The sequence below is a fragment of the Ostrea edulis genome, chromosome 9 (assembly GCF_947568905.1).
Source record: "Ostrea edulis chromosome 9, xbOstEdul1.1, whole genome shotgun sequence".
NCBI classification, from domain to species: domain Eukaryota; kingdom Metazoa; phylum Mollusca; class Bivalvia; order Ostreida; family Ostreidae; genus Ostrea; species Ostrea edulis.
Window position 1 is genome coordinate 49,941,367 of NC_079172.1, and position 21,875 is coordinate 49,963,241.

The 21,875-nt window shown below is 35.3% G+C and overlaps 1 protein-coding gene across 1 annotated transcript in view; it reads left to right on the plus strand.

Annotated features, from left to right (window-relative positions):
- Positions 1-21,875, plus strand: part of LOC125657986 (kidney mitochondrial carrier protein 1-like) — a 77,904-nt gene that overhangs the window by 27,638 nt on the left and 28,391 nt on the right. Inside the window, exon 6 of the mRNA XM_048888978.2 lies at positions 20,953-21,051. Coding sequence (XP_048744935.2) covers positions 20,953-21,051 — 99 coding nt within the window. The remainder of the gene's footprint in view (positions 1-20,952; positions 21,052-21,875) is intronic.

The window sequence follows — 21,875 nt, forward strand, 5'->3', positions numbered from 1 at the left end:
CCTTTACACACAGGCAATTGAACACTTTCCTTTACACACGGTCAATTGAACACTTTCCTTTACACACAGGCAATTGAACACTTTCCTTTACACACAGGGGATTGAACACTTTCTTTTACACACGGTCAATTGAACACTTTCCTTTACACACGGTCAATTGAACACTTTCCTTTACACACAGGCAATTGAACACTCTGAAACACGCGACCAGTTAAACACTCTGATACACACGGGCAATCAAACACTTTGAAACATCCAAACAATCATTCTCACCACGCTAAATACATAAGGCCAATCTCTAAAACTTACAAAAAAGTGTGAAACGATTACATAAATGGAAATTGGGATGGGATAGACAGGGAATCCACACATTTCGTTGAAATCATCGCCTTAAGAAAATCAACAACAAAAAAAGGGGGGGGGGGGTAGTATTGATTGGATGATTGATTGCTTATATAATTTACGTCCCGTCGAGAATATTTTATTCATATTGAGACGTAACCAGCTTTAAGCGGAGTACCTATCCAATGTATCCATAGGGTTCAAGGTCGTAGCAGTGAGGGTTCTTTGAAATATCGTGCGAACACCTACTACATGTACGACCAGGGATCTACGTTTATAAGGTCACATCTAAAAGATCCGTGATTCTCACTTCTAAATGTCGAGCGTTTGGCGAAGGAGCAATCACTACCAATTTCAACGTCTTAAAATTGGGTTTGCGAATGAACGGTGCTTGAACTCACGACCTCCCGGTTACGAAGCGAACTCTCTACCATTGAGCTACCGCGACCGGTCGGGGGAGGGGTAGTAGTGTCCATAATGATAACTTTAATTGTAATAATAACTTATAATAATTATCATTATATATATATATATATATATATATATATATATATAAAGCACTAAATAATCACAACTAGGTACTGAAAATTTTCGCCCCAGCCCGGGGTCGAACCAGCGACGTACGGCACCCACCGCCAAGCAAGATTGTCAAACCAGTGCATAAGTCCACTCGGCCACAACGATTTCCCTGATATATATATATATATATATATATATATATATATATATATATATATATATACTTCTATGATTATAGACTCCCTCGTTTGTCAATACATGCTGTACGAGCCAGACTCGGTAGTAATTCAACCAAAAAGTATGATAAATAAAATCAAAATTCTGTATAATGCAGTGCCTAAAAGATCTAAAAACAAGTATTAATAATTATATACATTTTTTGTATTACTTTTAAGTTTTTTGTTGACTTTTGATATAGATAAAAATTAGATATCTTTGTAAAAAAAAAATGTTACGCGATATCTTAATTCCACTCCAAAAGGTAACATTTTCATGAACATTCTGTGTAAATGTAACTACATAGATGTGGCCTTACAGAAAACTTTAATCAAACGTTGCAAAAACCATAAATTGTTTGAAAATCCGGTGTATAACACCAGTTTATATAACTTCAGAATCAGGGTTTGCTCCAGATTCCTTCATATACTGTTACAAAAATATCTACATGTTTATGATATGTACATGGAAATTATGTCAATTTTGACTATCATCTCACTTTGAAATATGAGGACAAAATTGTAATAGAAAACCCCCAAATATCACGATTTTCCTTCATCTTAGATATTTTTGTTTAGAGATTTCGTGCTTTAGGCACTCATTACGTCCTCCCCTTGGATAATTCCTGGTTTCGCTCCCGCCACATGCCAACAACTAAATATCCGCTAAACGTGTTGGACCCCCCCCCCCCCCCCCTCCCACTAAACACGTCTGAAACACACTGAGGACAGGGATGACCAAATTCAAGGGAATATATTACTTTCTGTTTTTGTTCAAAAACTGGACGTGTCCTCTCATGACTTTTGTAATACAAATTCACCAGGATGATTTTTAAAATCTTTATGTTTTACATAAGCTCAAATAATTGAAGTCCAATAATATCCATGTGGTGGAAATATTGCTTGCAAAAATTAATTTAGAGCTCTGTATGAATGACTTGATTATCTCTTTTAATTCAATAGATCTTTTTAATTATATATACAGGGCTATTTCATAAGTAATTAATGCGCACATCGTTGTTTTGTTTTTAAAAAGAGAGCAACAATTCAATTAAAGAAATCATTCATTCAGTTGTGGATATGTCGAATTAATTAAGGATTATATCTCAATTAGATAATTACTCTCACTAACATAATTATTGCACGCATCAATTTAATTAATGATATCATTAATTCAATAGAAGAGAGCAATAATCCATTTATTGCGCACATTAAGTGATGTTAGCATTAATGAATTATTGCTCTCTTCAATTGAATTGTAGCATGCATTAATTCTATTGTTGGTATCATTAAATTATAATTCATTTGAGGAGAGCAACAATTAAGTTATTGTGTGCATCAATTCAGCGGAATAAATAATGATATCAATAATTCAATTCAAATGAAGATATCATTAATTATTTGAAGAGATCTTTGATTGCAATGTTGCGTGCATGAAATGAATTAATAATATCTTCAAATAATTAAAGATATCTTCAAATATCTGAGTTTGTTATTTTGGCGCTCCATAGATCTAAAACTATTCCTAGTGGATTCCAGTGCTTTCTGACTCAAGACATCATACCAGTTCTTGCCACAAATGAATCTCACCATACAAGTGATCTAGCCACCTCTCTTTTAATCTCTTCATAGTATTCATATACGTAAGAGGATTTTTCTCCTTGAAAAGGTGATATTTAAAAATTTGTCACTCTTTAAGGAATTTTATGATCCCCTAATAGTATGTACATGTACCATGATAATTTCTGAACTGTTCGGTGAAAATGTTGACAATCAAGAATCAGTCACTGGTTATTCATGTGAAATTTAGCTATCTCATATGAATAAACTCTTGATTATTTTACTACAATGTACCATATTAACCAATTTCGGAAATAATTCCTTATTTGTCTTAAATTTTAATTTGATATAAAGATCGAGCAAACTGAAACAATAAACCAAAGTTCACATTGAACACCAGTGAGACAATCATATACAAATATCAAATTCATATATTATAGAATTCATTAAGATATTTGAATTATTCTAATCTTTTAATGTTTCATGGTAGCAATGAAAACAGCAGGTCTTTTATTCTCAGTCATATATTTTATTATATAACAGGGGATATTACATGTACAATTAGTAAATATATATACATCATATATGTAATTGCATGTGCGAGAAAAATGTATACATACATAAGTAATTCAACCACAGACATATCCATAAATTTACATTTAATACATTGAATGAATTGAATATGTCCTTTGATTAAATAATCAACAAAGATGGATCCATATGATAATACATGTATTTGTAAAAGAAAAAAAGGAGTTCCATTTCTCATACAAATGATATAGGTAGAAATATCAAAATCAACAAGAGGCCCATGGGCCACATCGCTCACCTGAGTCATCTTGGCCCTGCTGTTTTGATTTTTAAATGCTATTTTATCAATCTTTATTCTCATGAATAATGTGACCCAAACCTAGCTCTAAAGAACACAACATTACTAAAATGAAATCATATAAGACAAAGATATGACTAGCATGATATTGCTGTTCTGGATAAGACCAAGGTAAAAAGTCGTAGGTCTTGGTATGATATGAAAGACCTTGCCATAAGTAATCAATATACAAAACATAAATGCCCTATCTAAAATAGTCCTGGATATACTTAATACGTTATACTTTCTTAAAAGTATGTCAAACTCATATGATTGATTGTTTTAACTGTTTTCCGCCACACTCAACAATTTTTCAGTTATCTGGTGGTGCCCAGTTTTTATTGGTGGAAGAGAGAACCCAGATACAATGTACCTGGGAAGAGACCACCGACCTTCCGAGAGTAAACTGGGAAACTTTCTCAATTACCGGTGCGAGCAGGATTCAAACCCACACCAACCAGAGGTGAGAGGCTCCTCAACAAGATGAAAGGTTTTATCATAAGAAATTCATAATATATAATATATATGAAAGATCTACCTTAAACACAATGTAGTTCAGGACATACTGAATAGGTCAGATTTGTTTTGCCATAGAAATTGTATATACAAGATATGAAAGCCCTAGCTTAAATAGTTCAAGAGATATCTTTAAAGAATTTTCCTTTATATCAGCTAGCATATAAAACTTTGACCCCCTATTGTTACCACACCATAACTCCCGGGGAAATGATTTGAACAAACTTGAATATGCACTATGTCAAGAAGGTTTAATGTAAATTTGTGTGCTTCATACTAAATTTGAAAAGAATTCCGTTATTTGAATCGTAGATTGATCGCTGTGCGGTATCTTCATCTTTCAGTTATAGAATTTAGTTAAAAATGTTCAATTGTTAATGTCGACGGACTACAACAGATGCAGATCAATAGCAATATGTCATCTGAGTTTACTCAAGTGACCTAAAATTGTATAATTTTTCTAAAGCTTTTGAAAATTGATAATGCTATAAAAGTCTAGTCTGATCCCTTACACCCCATTTCAATAGTTAAGCGTAAAAACAGACTGGTGGGGATGGGGACCAAACTTAAGAAAGCTGTGAGATTAGTTCAATATTCAAACCTACAGTATTTGAATAATAAGTATTTAACCCAACTGGGATGATTTCATCCTAAATATTTCACTAAAAATATTTGTGAGGATATTAGTTCACACAGACATTATGTTTCAAAATGAGTATGAGTATGGAAATGAACTGGGGTTCAAATTGACTGGCTACTTAACATGGCTACATCAACAAAGAAATTGAAATCACTTGAAGCTGTTTTGGGGTTATATGTGGGTTTAGAAAATATTTGAAAGTATGTTTGGAAACAAGTATAGTGGGAAAATATGTTGGGAATTATTTAATATTAAATTCATGAGACAGCGATGCAGGAATGCAGTGATAGAGGGACTTAAACATGCACTTTTTTTCTCTGCCATAAATTGAAGTTTTTTTTATAAGGGGTTCATCTGAAGCTCTCTTTTCAAAGAGCTACGGTTCTGCATCTAGTTTTTGAGGAGAAGATTTTGAAAGATTTTCCTTGTATATATTTCACATGTAAAACTTAAATCCCCTATTGTGACCCCCACCCTACCCCTGTGAGCTTTTTACAAACTTGAATATGCACTATATATGAATGTAAAACTTTGATTCTCTATTGTGACCCCACCCTACCCCCAGAGACCAAGATTTGCACAAAACAGGAACCTTTCGTGTGAATTCAACTTTCCTGGTCCAGTGGTTCTTGAAAAGGTTTTTTAAATGACCCCACCCTATTTTTGCATTTCCATGATTATTTCCTTTTTGAAGGGTGCATGACCCTTTATATGAACAAACTTGAATACCCTTTATCTATTGATGATGCATACCAAGTTTGATTGAAACTGGCCCAGTGGTTCACTCTGGAGAAGAAAATGAAAATGTGAAAAGTTTATAAACAGACAGACGACAGGCAAAGGTGATCAGAAAAGCTCACTTGAGCCTTTGGCTCAGGTGAGCCAAAAAAGTATACAAACATGTTTAATGTTAAACTTGTTTGTTTTATTGCTAAACAGCTCCATTGCCAGCATCTACCCTTACTAAGCTTCCAGTGTCAGACCTTGATATCAATCATCATCACTCATTTTGACTATCCAGGCCAAATTAATCTTTTTGCAAGGGTGAGGCCTGGCTGTCCTGTCGAGGTTGAAGTTTGTACTTCCACACTTGGCGACCCAGTGGATTGATCCTATCCAATCCTGTAAACTCTAGGTCTTGTTCTAGGATCTCATCCCATGTCAGCTTTGGTCTACCTATGAAGTTCTTTTCTGTTGATAACGATGCATAACATTCTGACAAATCTGCAAAAATATTTAGAGAAGTGATTAGTAAAAGGTCTTCATAGAAATAGCAATAAATGTATAAATAGATAAAAATCATAATTTCTATTTCTACAAAGTAAGTGTTTATCAAATGATCAGCTGTAAATTACCTAGGCTGTGTCAAGCTGAATGAGCTAGTTTGTGCAGAACGAACAAAAATTACACCAAACACAGCGACACCTTTTGGAAATTTTATTTTTACAAACTTGAATCTGCACTACAGAGCTGTATGTCAGGAAGCTTTCATGTAAATGTAAACTGCTCTGGCCTAATGGTTCTTGAAAATTCTCTATACTTATTTGAATGTAAAACTTTGATCTCCTATTGTGGCCTCGGCCAACCTTCCCTGGGAGGCATGATTATGACAAACTTGAATCTGCACTATTTCAGGAAGCCTTTACGTAAATTTGTATTTTACTGGCCTTGTTATTTTCCTACTTCTTGTGAAGATTTTCCCTATATATTTGTACATGTAAAACTTTGATCACCTAGTGTGGCCCTATTCTACTCCAGGGGGTCATGATTTGAAGAAACTTCAATCTACACTTGTCCGGAAGCTTTCATGTAACTTTCACATCATCTGGCCCCGTGGTTCTTCAGAAGAAGATTTTAAAATGACCCCACCCTATTTTTGCAATTTTGTAATTAGATCTTCCCTTTGAAAGGGGGTGTGGCCCTTTATTTGAACAAACTTGAAAGCCCTTCACCAAGGATGCTTTTTGTCAAGTTAGGTTGAAATTGGCCCAGTGGTTCTTGAGAAGAAGTCAGAAATGTGAAAGTTTACAGACAGACGGACAACAGGGAAAAAGAATGTTCAACTTCAGTGTTACATGAAAATGTACTTCAAAATCACTCAACAACAATTATAATATTGCTGTATGGAAATTTTCTATCCAAAGAAAACAATGTAAAAAAAATGATGTAATCTACACTCTACAGCAACATGTGAGAATAATGAACGTGAAATATATATTCTGAAAAAAACCCACCAAGAGATGTTTGTAAAACACATATGCCCCCCATGGTGCAAAATTGAAAAGGGTTATACACACACCTCATTTAATTGATAGTATTATCATCAATTCAAAATATTGAGCAGACAATATCTTCCTATGTCAAGAGTGAATTGACCATGTGACCTAAAATTCAATAGGGGTCATCTACTCCTTATGCTGTACCAGTGTACCAAGTTTGGTACCTGTCAATCAAACAAATAATTCTTAAAATATAGGAGACAATATATTACTATGTCCAGTTCAACTTTTGACTTTTGACCTCAAAATCAATATGGGTCATCCTCTCCTAAAGATGTACCAGTGTACTAAGTTTGATGTCTGTCAAGTAAAAGGGTTATCAAGATATTGAGTGGACAGTATATTACTATGTCCAGTTTGACCCTTGACCTTTGACCATGTGACCTTAAAATCAATAGGAGTCATCTTCTCCTGAATATACACCAGTGTACTATTTAAAGTTTGATGTCTGTCAAGCAAAGGGTTCTGAAGATATTGAGCAGACAGTATATTCCAATGTCCAGGTTGACCCTTGATCTTTAAACATGTGACCTCAAAATCAATAGGGATCATCTTCTCCTGAAGATGTACCAGTGTACCAAGTTTGATGTCTGTCAAGCAAAGGGTTCTCAAGATATTGAACGGACAGTATATTCCTATGTCCAGTTTGACCCTTGACCTTTGCTCATGTGACCTCAAAATCATTAAGGGTCATCTTCTCCTGAAGATGTACCAGTGTAACAAGTTTGATGTCTGTCAAGCAAAGGGTTCTCAAGATATTGAACGGACAATATATTCCTATGTCCAGTGTGACCTTTGACTGTGTGACCTCAAAATCAATAGGGGTCATCTTCTCCTGAAGACATATCAGTGTACTAAGTTTGATGTCTGTCAAGAAAAGGGTTCTCAATATATTGAACGGACAGTATATTCCTATGTCCAGTTGACCCTTGACCTTTGACCACGTGACCTCAAAATCAATAGGGGTCATCTTCTCCTGAAGACGTACTAGTGTACCAAGTTTGATGTCTGTCAAGCAAAGGGTTCTCAAGATATTGAACGGACAGTATATTCCTATGTCCAGTTTGACCCTTGACCTTTGACCATGTGACCTCAAAATCAATAGGGGTCATCTTCTTCTGAAGATGTACTGGTGTACCAAGTTTGATGTCTGTCAAGCAAAGGGTTCTCTAGACATTGAATGGTCAGTATATTCCCATGCGCAGTTTGACCCTTGACCTTTGACCATATGACCTTAAAATCAATAGGGGTCATCTACTTCTTAGGATGTATCAGTGTGCCAAGTTTGATGTCTTTCAAGCAAAGGGTTCTCAAGATATTGAGCGGACATTATATTCCTATGTCCAGAGTAGATTGACCTTTGACCTTTTGACCTGAGAAACAATAAGGATCCTCTTCTACTCATAACTAACCAGGGTTTGACACTAAGGCACGTCCAACCGACCGAGTCTACTAAATGATAGGTCCGGTCGGGTAAAATGTCGATTTACTAGTCCGACTGGTCATGTTGATAAAATAAACAAGAAACTTTATTTTAAACCATAAGATATCTTATTTTTAACTTTAAAAAATAACTGTAAAGAGTTTGCGAGCAATTTTGAACCGCGTGATGACAAAATCTCTATTTTTAGTTCGAATACATAGTCGCTGTCGGAAGTGATGTTTTACGACATTTACTCTTTGTTAATGGGTGTAAAGTTATATTTCGGATAAATATATATAAACTGAATTTATTTTCATTTGAAAAAACCCCCAGTTTATTTTAATTGAATATAAGAAAGTGTCTATCACAGGGATCGAAATTAACTTTTTTCACCACTAGCAAATTTTAGCTAGTGGATTATTTTCCAACTAGCAAAATTGAGCTTTTACTAGCATTTTTCAATCGATTACTGTTTTACATGAATTTAAGAAAACAAGCATGTCTCTTTATCAAAATTTTGAGAAAATCTTTTAAAATCTCCTTTAAAGTGCAATAATAAAAATAAGATTGCGAATTCTTTCATTTAAAATTCAATGAATTATCAGACAACATACATGGTGCGGGTCATATGGTACACTTGTGCGGCGTACTCGCTGTCCAGAGATCTACCACCTATTAACAGCATCATGTGGATTGAAATCTTGAAGACTGTTTGCGCCAATTTAAACTATATGTTCAAAACTTTTGGAAATTTCATCTAAAAAAATTCTAGTTGAAAAGAAAACCCCGCGAACTCGAAGTGTTTGACTATAGAGTACAGAAGGACACCACGTGAAATGGTGACACACTGTCATGTGTTGTTTTATATAGACATGGACGAGATCAATATGCTTGCTATTTAAATCAGACGTCTCTGAGACATCCGAAGTGTGTATGAAGTAGGCCATCGACTGAGATGACCTTGGCCTTAGTTATTTATTCGATCCACGTTTACTTTTTCAATACTTGTATATTCATTCTGTAAAGAGTTTCTATGCACAAGACAAGATTATTGTAAACTTCAAAGTACAGCCAATAAACCGAGGAAATCCGGGAAAAAGATTGGGGTTTTTTCACTCGCAAAAAGTTGCGATCACTTGTGATTTTTTACTTGCAAATTCAATTTTTAACTCGCATTTAGCGAGTATTTCCCCTTAATTTCGTTGCCTGTATCAAATGAATAAATTAAATCGTAAATAGCCATTTTTCGTTGTTGACACATGTGCGGGAATGTCTCGACTTCTCGTCCTCAAGGAAGGATGTTCCGAGAAAAAAAAAGGAGTAGATTGGGAAGTTTGAAAATAAAAGCACCAAATTGAATGACGAGACTAAAGATGTTTTTGAGACAATTAAGTATGTTTTAGTTTAAACTTAACGTTTGTCATTTGAATTAAGTACTTAAATATGGAGAAACCATCAGGGTTTCTTTTCTCTGGAAAGTTGGTCAGGGCTAGTGGATGTAAGGTCAGGTCTAGTAAATATTATTTGAAGTAGCCCGACTGGTCTAGTGCTCAAGAAAGTAAATGTCAAACCCTGCTAACCCACATATGAAATATCATTATCATCAAGTGAATGGTTCTCAAGATATTGAGCGGACAACACATGGTCTACAGACCGACCGACAGACCGACCAACAGGTGCAAAACAATATGCCCCCTCTTTTTCAAAGGGGGGCATAAAAATAAACTCCAACCACCTGTCCATTTTTATTTCCAAACAAAGATGAAAATCTAAAAAATAATTTTATGACTAGGCCAAAATAAAAAATGTGTTTGTTTCAGGTCGACCCTAAATATATCCACCGACCCTATTAATTTTTTTCAATTTTCCGATTTCAATTCATCGATATACGAACTATTACCCAAAATGCCAAGACATCTATAATTGTAATATTAAAACTCCATCACATACTGTGTATTTTGTCAATTAAACATTGTGCTCTGAACCCATTTTTTATCTGTTAAACACATTATATTACAACTTTAACTATAAAATTTTCATTGATTCGAAGGCACTTATTTATTTTTATAAAAAAAAAAAAAATAAACCTACCTACCAACCCTTTTTTTAAAAATCAGAGGCGACCTAAAACAAACATTTTTTTTTTGGCCCTATGTGGCCTAAAATATTTTGTATACTTACTAATTTCAAAACTCGAAAGGAAATGTTATCCATGTGAAGCCATCTTGCTCTGTTCATCCTCTGGGGAAGACAATTAATTCTTTGATTTTGCAGTTTGTGTCATGACTACACCATGATATCTTCTAATCTCGTCATACTATCAGAAAGTAATTTTGGCAGTTGGCAAGTGTATCAATGGTGTTACTTCTTCATGATCAGATCTTCTATACTGTGTCATATTCAGCATAAAGTAACAATTAAGGGCTATCATCTAGTTCTGAGGTACTGAGGAAGGGCTGTTTTTCTCAACACATAGCCTTTCTTCTGGTATTCTTAGGGATACTTCATTCATCTTTTAATTACATTTCCTTCTTGGAGATTAAAAGTTGAAGACCACTGAAAGAAAAAGAAGTGATTTAATGAATTCCATGTAGTTTATCGAATGTGCTGACCAGAATATTATCTAACTGTAGCCCCCACCCCCCCCCCCCCCCTCCCCACCAAGCATGCAATGTCATACATGTATCTGAAATCAATACTTATAAAAATTAATTAAAATTAAAATCTTCAAATATACAATCTTGTTACACATCTCCTATATTTTTTACTTACGATAACTCTGAATTTTTAATAAGTGCGTCCTTTTGTCCACAAACTTTTAATAACCCCTCATAAACAATTTACAAATATGATATCAGAAATAATAATCTAAAAAATTATCCTGTTGTTCATAGATGCATGCCATCAACATTAAGAGTATAACAAATAACAAAAGCTCTCCTGACATTGTGCCATTCTGAAAGAAATGAGGTGCTTATACCCCCAAAGGCAGGGGGGTAACCCAGAATTGTGTCTAGAGAGCGGAATAATATATTTATGGAATTAACCAAAAAATTAGTAATAATTTTTTTTTAGCTATGAATTCATGTTAAATAAAGTGCACCGCCATGGCACATGATACGCCCGTCACATATTGTTAACAGTATAGATAGTACCCATTAAAACATTTTTTTTTTATATCACCTTAATTAAATGTCACAGTGACCTTAAAGTAGGATGCGAAACACCTTCTACCTAAGATGCATTAGTTGACCAATTTTGGTGATTCTAGGTCTAATAGTTTTCAAGTTATGAGCCGGACAAGTTTTTGCCATATATGGCCATATCTTCTTAATGAAAAGTCACAGTGACCTGGTTTTAATGTGCGACACACCTTCTACCCAAGATGTATCTACAGACAAAGTTTGATGATTCTAGGCCTTGTAGTATTTAAGTTACGAGTCGGACACGAAAAAGCTAACAGACGGACGGACAGACACGCCATACCATAATACGTCCCGTCTTAAGACGGGCGTATAAAAATTGGTCATGGTAGTTCAGTGGTAACACAGTCTTCGACATTAACCAGTGGCCTGATGCCCGAGGCCAGTAAAATCGGGATCGGGTTCTTAAAATATTAAACCCTGGAGTCCGATGGGCCTGTAAATGTTTTCTTATATGTTCTGTATATATTACAAATAAAGCGTGAGATTGACTCAGACTAAATGTCATGACTTAGTAGTCAAATTTCGCATAGAAAAATTATCAACCATGCTGCCTTTTCTGAAGTATAGGGAGGGGGCTCGTCCGGGAAATTCAAAACCACCCAAGCGTATTTCACAATCACAACCATCCGATAAAAAAACCCAAAAAAAAAACTGTCGTACGAGGAGAAAAAAACGAAAATTCATGCCCCATTGGACCGAGGGCAGTGTTCAAAATTAACCATAGACCGAGTATATGTCAAATGGCACTAGTCTATGCCAACTGTAATTGAGATAGACCAAATTGTCTATGCCAATTTTCTAGATTTAAAGCAATAAAGTTATCCAAGAGGGCCTTGCATGGTCAGTCGACGTCTGATAAACATTATGAGGAAAGGATGATATTACAGAAATGGAAAGAAAATACACTTTCTAAGTATATTAGAAGTAAATGAAAATGTTTTAAATTTGTGTTATTATTTTTTCAATGTTGTGGTCTATGCCAATTCGATGAGGTCTAAGTCATCTTATTTTGGCATAGACCTGTGGTCTATACCAAGTTTTAAACCAATTTCGAACACTGCGAGGGTAGGCCTTGGCTAACATTTAAAAAATGTTTTGTACGTGGTGTATACAAAACAGAGTTGAACATGAGCTGCTGATGTATCTGCGAGATTAATCAGTCTATGCGAAAGACATCGGACCGTCGGACCTGACCGATGTGCAGTGCCTCAGGTCCGATGCATCATTTTTTACACCGGATCGGAATGTCAGATGTCTCAATGTCCGGTTTTGAGCTTTACTATCTTGATGCGGAGTTTGTTATAAGTAAAAAAAATAGCACACATCCAAATACGTAAATGAATTGATTAAAACCGCATGGACTGTCTAAAGTATTATACGGGAAGGATTCCTGGAATAGTATTACTAGTATAATAAAAATAAGATTCCCTTGGTTTTGCATTTTCACGTGTTTCACTTTTTTACATTAGCTTTTTCGGTCTGACAAAATTTGGTTCGGTCCGGTGTGTTCATTGATTACACTGGACCGAATGTCCTGTGTGGTCCAAAAACTTTCGCATATACTGGATTAATATGTTGAAAAATAATATAATCCTTTTAATGTCAGTTGTTCTTTAACTATGATCATCTTGACCTGTATTTTCCTACAGTAAAAGAACTGTGCATAGAGTAGAATCAGCAAATAACAAGAGATCAAATTAGAAAATAAACATTTTGGGCCTGCAAAATATTGTTCGGGCTTGCACAATTATTATACTGGGAGGCCCGAAGGGCCTGTGCTTTACAAAGTTTTTCGTGAAGACTGGTAACAGGATCAAGAAATCATGGTTTCGAGCCATGCTTGTACTTTATTTAGGGTGAAAATGTAGATAGTGAGGTGAATGCTCCATCATCATATTTAGCATTCAAAAGAGAAAGTTGCTGGTCTTTCAGATGAGACCTTTAAACACCACATGCATGCGTCTAAATGTGTGGCACTTCATACTACTGAAATATTCTCTACAGGTATTATACTAAAATCAAACATACACATACATGTATATTCATATATATGTTAAAAATCTTAATTATCATTTTAGAATTTTCTTCTTCTGACAAAATGATGCGCAAGTACATAAATGGAAGCTATGCCACTATATGTCATGACACTGTACAGCTTGATCAGTTGATACATCACATAAACAGTCACAGATGTAAACAATCAAGAAAAACTCAGTACACAACATCACCCCTTAATTTTGAATTGTAGCTGAAGATCATTCTGCCAAGATCGAAATGCAGCTTGGCAATGATTAGCGAGGGTTATATTATTCTTAAAAAGTAGATTGAAATCAAAAGTTAACTGCCAAAGTTATCAGGAGACAATAATCCATACATGGTTCAAATTTCCTCCACTGCCACCTAAAGTGCACGTGTAAACAACGCGAGTGACATGCACCACACCCCGACAGGCTACATTGTAAACAAGTAAAATGCATTCAGAGTAATAGTTTTACATATGATATTCTGTTTGGTTTATAGTCTTAGTAGCTACATACCTATGTGGTACACCTGTACCATGTGCGTACTGCAAACAGTGCGGCGTAATGTACATTTGCATCCTCGGGGATTTCAACCCGGACAAAGTGGAACATGCCAATCCGAATACATATATATCTTTCGTTTTTATTTTTGCATTTTATTTATTTATCTATTTATGTCATGGCGTTGGGAAAAAAACTTCAAAGTAGGGAGACAGATGAAAAGGGGGATACGGTCCAATCATCCAAAAAAAAGTCCCGTGTGGAGGGGTGGGGGTGGGGTTGATTCCTAAGGACTTGGCGCATATCTATTTGTTTTTAAATGTGAAATTCTATCCAAAATCAATATGAATTTTTAGTATACAGAGTACATTAACTGCAAAGATTAAATTTTAGAAAAAAACCCAAACAGTTCACGTACTAGATATATCACTTTCATCATCGGAATTTTCAGTAACTCGGGTACTCTGTCGCTTGTACATAACACGATCGGTATGAAACACCATTTAATCAGTCTATCTAATAAAAAACTCATTGTTAATATGCAAAAATTTTCTTTCAACCATGTTTACTTACCTCAGATGGGCCAACTTCTTTCCCTGGAAAACTCCATTATGATGACATCACAAATTACGTCATTCAAAACAGAGCATGCGCACTTCGAAAGTGTGTAAGCCATGCTCGCAAGGAAAAAAGATGGACGAGTGCTAAATCTTTACACACCTGTTACACACATCTCATAAATCCTGTTAAGTAAACACTTCAGGATTTTGATGGTAGATGAACTATTTAATGATTTTATGCTGATTTTTATAAAAATCCAACTGAACACCACCATTTTCGTGTTCCTTTGACCGACCCCGTGTTGATTTACACGTGTGCCTTCTTATTCACTGGTTCAATTGACAGGGCTTACAAACACACAGATACACACACACACACACACACACACACATGAATGGCCCCATTACTGTATCCTCTCTGACAATGAAATGTGAGGAGATAATAAGCACCTCCAAGTGACCTGGATATTGTCTTCATGACTTTGACAAAAGATAAGGTCATAATTAAGGCATGAATAAACTCTGCATCACAGGTGACTGCATGTCTCAAGATTTTGTGCTAATTCATATGCATGATCTACACATGAATTACATGTTTTCTTTTGACCTTGATATTGTCAATATGACTCTGGACTGAACTCAAGTTACCATTATGTCACTGGTAACAACTGTGTCAAGTATAAACAGAGTTAGAAATTAACAATAGACCAAGTCTACGTCAAAGACACTGGTCTATCCCACTTGTAAATGAGATAGACCAAATTGTCTACATGCACCCATGTTCTAGGTTTAAGTAGAAAAAATAATAGAGAGATGAAAAAAGAATATGACAAAGTTTTGTTGAATTGTACATGTGTAAAAATTCCAGCATGCTCAGAGAAACCTGATCAATATTCCATTTTGTGCTTTCTAAGTACGTAAGAAGTAAACAACGTTTTAAATTTGTGTTATTTTTATTCAATATGTTACAGTCTATGCCAATTTGATAAGGCCTATGTCATATTGTTTTGGCATAGACCCAAGGTCTATACCAAGTTTTCAGCCAATTTTGAACTCTGTATAAACATTGTGTCGCTCTGTGTTGAAAACACAAGATAACACTGACATAATACTGACATAATCTACAGAGCAAGAGCAATGATTATGTTGTAAAATATGTCTGCCCAATATATTCAGTAATTTTGTGTTAATCACAAAAAGGAATATCATCCAAATAAACTTGTTTGCTCCAAAAAATGGCTCAAAAGAGGAAGAACCTTATTGATATTGGGGTCCAAAGGTCAAGGACACTATGCTACTTCATAGAAGAAGCTTGTAGACACACATTGTGAAGGGATATACCCTGCCTTGTGGAGCTCTTGTTGCATGATGCCGTCTTGTCCCCAGATGAAGGTCATTTTGACAATTAATGTCAAGGACACTGGAAGATCATTTAATATATTACATATGAAGACAGAAAAAGATATGTAACTGTCTTATCCCAAGGACATTTGGACAATGTCAAGGCCATTTGTAAAAGAAAAAGTAATTCAATTTTGGCCTATTCATATTTGAACAACAGGTAGAAATAAGATGCTTATACAGGTCACAAATTTAAAGTTGCTAATATGACATAAAGATGTGTCCTGGTCTCATTCAAAGGTAATTTGACAATGTAAAGATTACTACGAGAATAGATACATGTTACTCTGTAGTGCATAGATTTACAGAAATTTATTCAAATGACAGATTTTGTTAGCTTACCTGAGCTGAAAGCTAGTGAGCTTTTCTGATCATCCATTGTGTGTCGTCAGTTTGTCTGTCCGTCTGTCTGTAAACTTTTCACATTTCCGACTTCGTCTACAGAACCACTGGGCCAATTTCAACCAAACTTGGCTAAAACATCCTTGGGTGAAGGCTTTCAAGTTTGTTCGCATGAAGGGCCATGCCCCTTTCAAAGGGGAGATAATCACAAAAATAGGTTGCGTACATCATTTAAAAATCTTCTTCACAAGAACCATTGGGCCAGAAAAGTACAAATTTACATAAAAGCCTCCTGACATAGTGCAGATTTCAATTATTAAGATCATGGCCCCTGAGGGTAGGATGGGGCCACAATAGGAGATCAAAGTTTTACATACAAATATATAAGGAAATTCTTTAAAAATCTTATACTCATGCAAGAACCACTGGGCCAGAAAAGTTGACATTCACATGAAAGCTTTCTGGCATAGTGCAGATTCAAGTTTGTTAAATCCATGGCTCCTGGGAATAGGGTGGGGCCACAATAGGGGATCAAAGTTTTACTTAGAAATATATATAGGGAAAATCTTTGAAAATCTTCTCAAGAACCACTGGGCCAAAAAAGTTTACATTTACATGAAAGCTTCCTGTCATAGTGCAGATTCAAGTTTGTTCAAATCATGGTCCCCGAAGGTAGGGTGGCGCCACAATAGGGGATCAAAGTTTTACATACAAATATATAGGGAAAATCTTAAAAAATCTTCTTGTCAAGAACCATTTTGCCAGAGAAGTTTACATTTACATGAAAGCTTCCTGACATAGTGCAGATTCAAATTGTCAAAATCATGACCCCCTCCTAAGGTAGGTTGGGGCCACAATAGGTGATCAAAGTTTTACATACAAATATGTAGGGAAAATCTTTAATTATCTTATTCTCAAGAACCACTGGGCCAGAAAAGTTTACATTTACATGAAAGCTTCCTGACAAAAACTGCAGATTTAAGTTTGTAAAAATCATGGCCCCCCTGGGTAGGTTGGGGCCATGATAAGGATCAAAGTTTTACATGTGAATACATGTATGTATAGTGAACATCTGTGGCCCATTCAGTGAGCGGTTTTTTAGGGGATAGCTATCAGTATAGCTACCTGTCCATTTGAGAATTTTTTACTCATATTGAGAGGTCACCAGCTGTAGGTGAAAAAGCACAAATTTAGATCTAAACCTAAGCATGGCACTTAGGACCATAACAATGAGGGTTCTTATTGTGCTAAAGCCTGCTTAAATAAATTTTTTTATTCGGTATATACATACATACAAACATACATACATAAGATACCAAGGATAACCCATTAAGCTCGAAAGCTTATTTCCAATGGGGTCCTTTTGATGCATGGATGTTTGCGCTAGGGAGTCATTTATGTGGGAGGAAACCAGAGTACCTGAGGAAACCCACATGTCCGAGCGGGCAACCGCCATACCCTCTCACCTACAACCACTGCCGATCACAGGGATCGAACTCGGGTTGCAGTGGTGAGAGCAAGAGCGCTACCTCTGCGCTACCTGGACACCTGCTTCAACACAGTACCTTGGTTTTAAGGTCTCATCCAAAAGACGCATAGCTCCCACTTTCTAAATCCCTAGCAGGAGCAGTCACTGGCTTATTTCACTATTTGGATTGTTACAGCTTGGGTATGGATGGGACTCGAGCCTACAACCTCCGGGTTAGGAACCATCATAACCAGTACAAATAATGGTTCAACATTTTAGATATGATTCAATTTGAATATTGGGGGTGCATGGGGTTAAGTCCTGTCCTAGAGAACTAGTTTGCTTTGTTTGTCCAAATACATGTATCATAAAATCACTAACATGAACATAAATGACAATACATGTACATGTTATTACTAATAGACAACTTCTAATTCAATAATGAGAAAAAAATTTCTTACCTTGAATTTGTTTTTCACAAATTTAAACAGTCAGGATTGACTGTTTGTAGTGTATGAAGCATAAACTACCCCCAGACTAAATTTTATACCCCTTAATATTAATTGCTATTAATTAGATTTTTAGGTCACCTGAGTAAACTTGGGTGACCTATTGCCATCGGTCTTCATCTGTCGTCGTGTGTCGTCCGTTAACAATTTTACATTTTTAACTTCTTGAAAACTACAAGGCCAATCATTACCATATTTGGTTTGAGGCATCTCGAGGATAAGAGGAATATAAATTGTAAAATTTATGACAATACCTACCCCGGGCAGGGTTTTCTAAGGTCTTGATTTCAAGGGCCTGGGCCTTAATTTCCAATTGGAAAAAATAGCGACATTTGCTTGAAATAGGGGAAAATGTTTCGTACAAAGAATTAGGGAGAAAACCAATCCAGAGTGCTTTAAGGTATAAATGGACTCCTTCTGACTTTCAATTTGGGCAAAGTTTACCTCATTCAAATAAAATAAGCAGGGGTCAAAAAATTAGGTTTACTGGAAAATTTTGAAGAAAAAATTGTAATCTGTGGACCTGTGAAGAAGATTTTATGAACAATTAGGCTACTCTGCTTGATTTGCTTTCAGTGTTTGGGAATTTCAAAGCAAAAATTGGGGAAAATACCTGCTTTTTAGCATTGTGAATGGGGCCTTATTTTGGCCCCCTACAGACTCTTAAAAAATCCCTGCCGGGGCCTCATGGACAGGGGAAAATATGCAAAAAAGCCAAATTTTCTAAAAATCTTCTTCTCTTTTCTCACATATGTAGGAGAAAAACTGAATGCATGATTATGATGTCCATGAAACCTTCTATCAAAATTGTGAAATTCATAGGCCTTGGGTGAGGGATTCAGGCCCAAGGGAGGGGCCAATATGCCGGTTTCGATATACCTCCGAGTTATTTCCCTTTGAAGAACTCTCACACATAGTAAGGCACGAAATAATTAGTTTACATGCAGGAATGGGACAAATATTCACGACTGCATAAGTGAATGTGCTCGGTAAATTTCTCATATGCAGTTTCATCAATCGAATTCGACTGATACACAAATTATGTAATTGATAAGTATTTTAATAGGGAGTAATTAAATACATGAAATTTTTATTATATCACGTTATTCCGTTGCTCGTACGTATCATACCCAGTATATTACTTGTACTTGCAAATTTGACATTGTTTTTATGTTTCTAATCTAATTTAGTAAAAAGTTTATTTCAATAATATTTTGTATTTCCTACACTTACATATTTAAAGAAAAGCTGCTTTTGATACATTTTATCGTCTTCTTCACTGACTGTAGGTCCACTCTGTCCCACTTAGGCTCTCAATGTTCCACTAATTATGCACCTCCTACACAGAAGAGTTGAACTTTTGAAACTGGCATATATGACCATATCATGAACATGTATTAATTTAATCTTAGAAAATCTTATTCTCTACTTCCATATATATTTGAGAAAACTAAATGTATATTTATGATGTCCATGAAGTCCTTTAATTTGCCTAAACTGTGAAATTTTTGGCCCCTGGGTCAGGGGTTCAGGCCCAAGGTGGAGTCAATATGGCCATGTTGTGAAAATGTATTGGATTCTTCTCTACTCCCATATATATTTGGGAAAAACTAAATGATGTCCATGAAGCTATCTACCTGGATTGTGAAATTCATGGCTCCTGGGTCGGGTTCAAGCCGTAGGGCAGGGCCAATATGACCACATAGTAAAAATGCATTAAATCTTAGAAATTCTTCTTCTCTACTCCCATATATATTTGAGAAAAACCGAATGCTTGATTTTGATGTCCATGAAACTTTCTACCTGAAATGGGAAATTCATGTTCCTAGATCAGGGATTCAGGCCCTAGGGCTGAGCCAACATGGCCATATAGTGAAAATATATCTGAGAAAAACTAAATGTCCATGAAGCTCTCTACCTGACTTGTGAAATTCATGGCTACTGGGTCAGAGTTGAAGCCCTAGGGCAGGGCCAAAATGACCATATAGTGAAAATGCATTAAATCTTCAAAAAGCATATCTCTACTCCCATATATATATGAGAAAAACTAAATACATGATTATGATGATGTTCATGAAACTCTGCTAAATTGTGAAATTCATGGCTCCTGGATCAGGGCAATATGGCCACATAATAAAAATATATATATTTTATAAAAATTTATTTTTTCTTCCGTACACTTTAACAGTCATGTGAAGTAAATTAAATGCATAATTATGATGTCCGTAATTTATATTGTGAAATTCATTGGTCAGGGTGGGTTTTTTTTTTTTTTGGGGGGGGGGGGGGTTGTTCAAAATGGTTTATGATATGTTTCAAACTTCCATTTTCCCTTTTTCTTTAAATGAATAGGAATTTTGTACATATTTTGAAAGATCATAAACATGTACACAAAGGACTCTATATTGAGACTTATAACTGCAAGTATGAAACTCTGTATAGGCTATAGGCTATAATATTCAGGTGACCGTTAAGGCCCATGGGCCTCTTGTTTGATTAAAATGTGAATGTCACTGCTATTAATTCATGTTGAATTTAAAATACTCGTACACATAACAGTTTACATAACATTTGTTTTATAGGTTCGAATGCAGGCTATGACAGAAATCAAAGACAAGGAATCCATGCTGCAAGCGTTTGGAAGAATATACAAAGAGGAGGGCACCAAAGGACTGTGGAGGGTGAGTCACTGGAAATGTCACTGTTTTTATGAAAATGTTATTTTATAGTACTGTTAACAGAAAGTTCTCCTTCAAGGTGACTGCATACTAGGTAGCACTATGATATGTTCAAAGTAGAAAAACTGTATTGATTTCCACTTAAAGGGACTGATTCACGATTTTCCCCAAAATTTTGTTTTTCACTTTTAATGATCAGAATCTACTGTCTAATATGTGTTTAAAAGATTTCACATAAAAATTAAGGTTATACATTATCACAGAAGCTTATTTTAGAGAGTTAAATATTTGTTTTGTAAACAAAGATTGCAGTATGTAATTGTTTACGAAATTTTCAAAAGAAATGGATATTGATAATTATAAGTTTATTGTATCTTTCATATTTCAAGCATTCTTCGGGTAAAATGTGTGATCTAAAAGTTAAAATTTGTGACTACATGTATATGCAAAATTAAGATGTTTTCTATTACAAAATTAATATTTCACAGGTTTGTTTGTATACATAAAAAGACTCGATTCTTTGTTTACATAGCACAAATTTAAGACTTATATTGCTTTTATTCTTGCATTCAGAAGGTCAAAATGTTTGCTGTCAACATTAAATGAGTTATATTATTTTTAATGTTTCACATCAAAAATAAAAAAAAATATTTTGTTCAAAAATCGTGAACCCGTCCCTTTAACACAGTATGAATTAATGATCAAAGAAATTGTGTATGTTACCACCTTTTTAAGGGGTAAGATCAAAAGTTCAATGCCTGCATGTATAAAAGAATAATTCACATAGTTTTCATCAAGACACCCCCCTCCCCCTCGAAACTTGATAT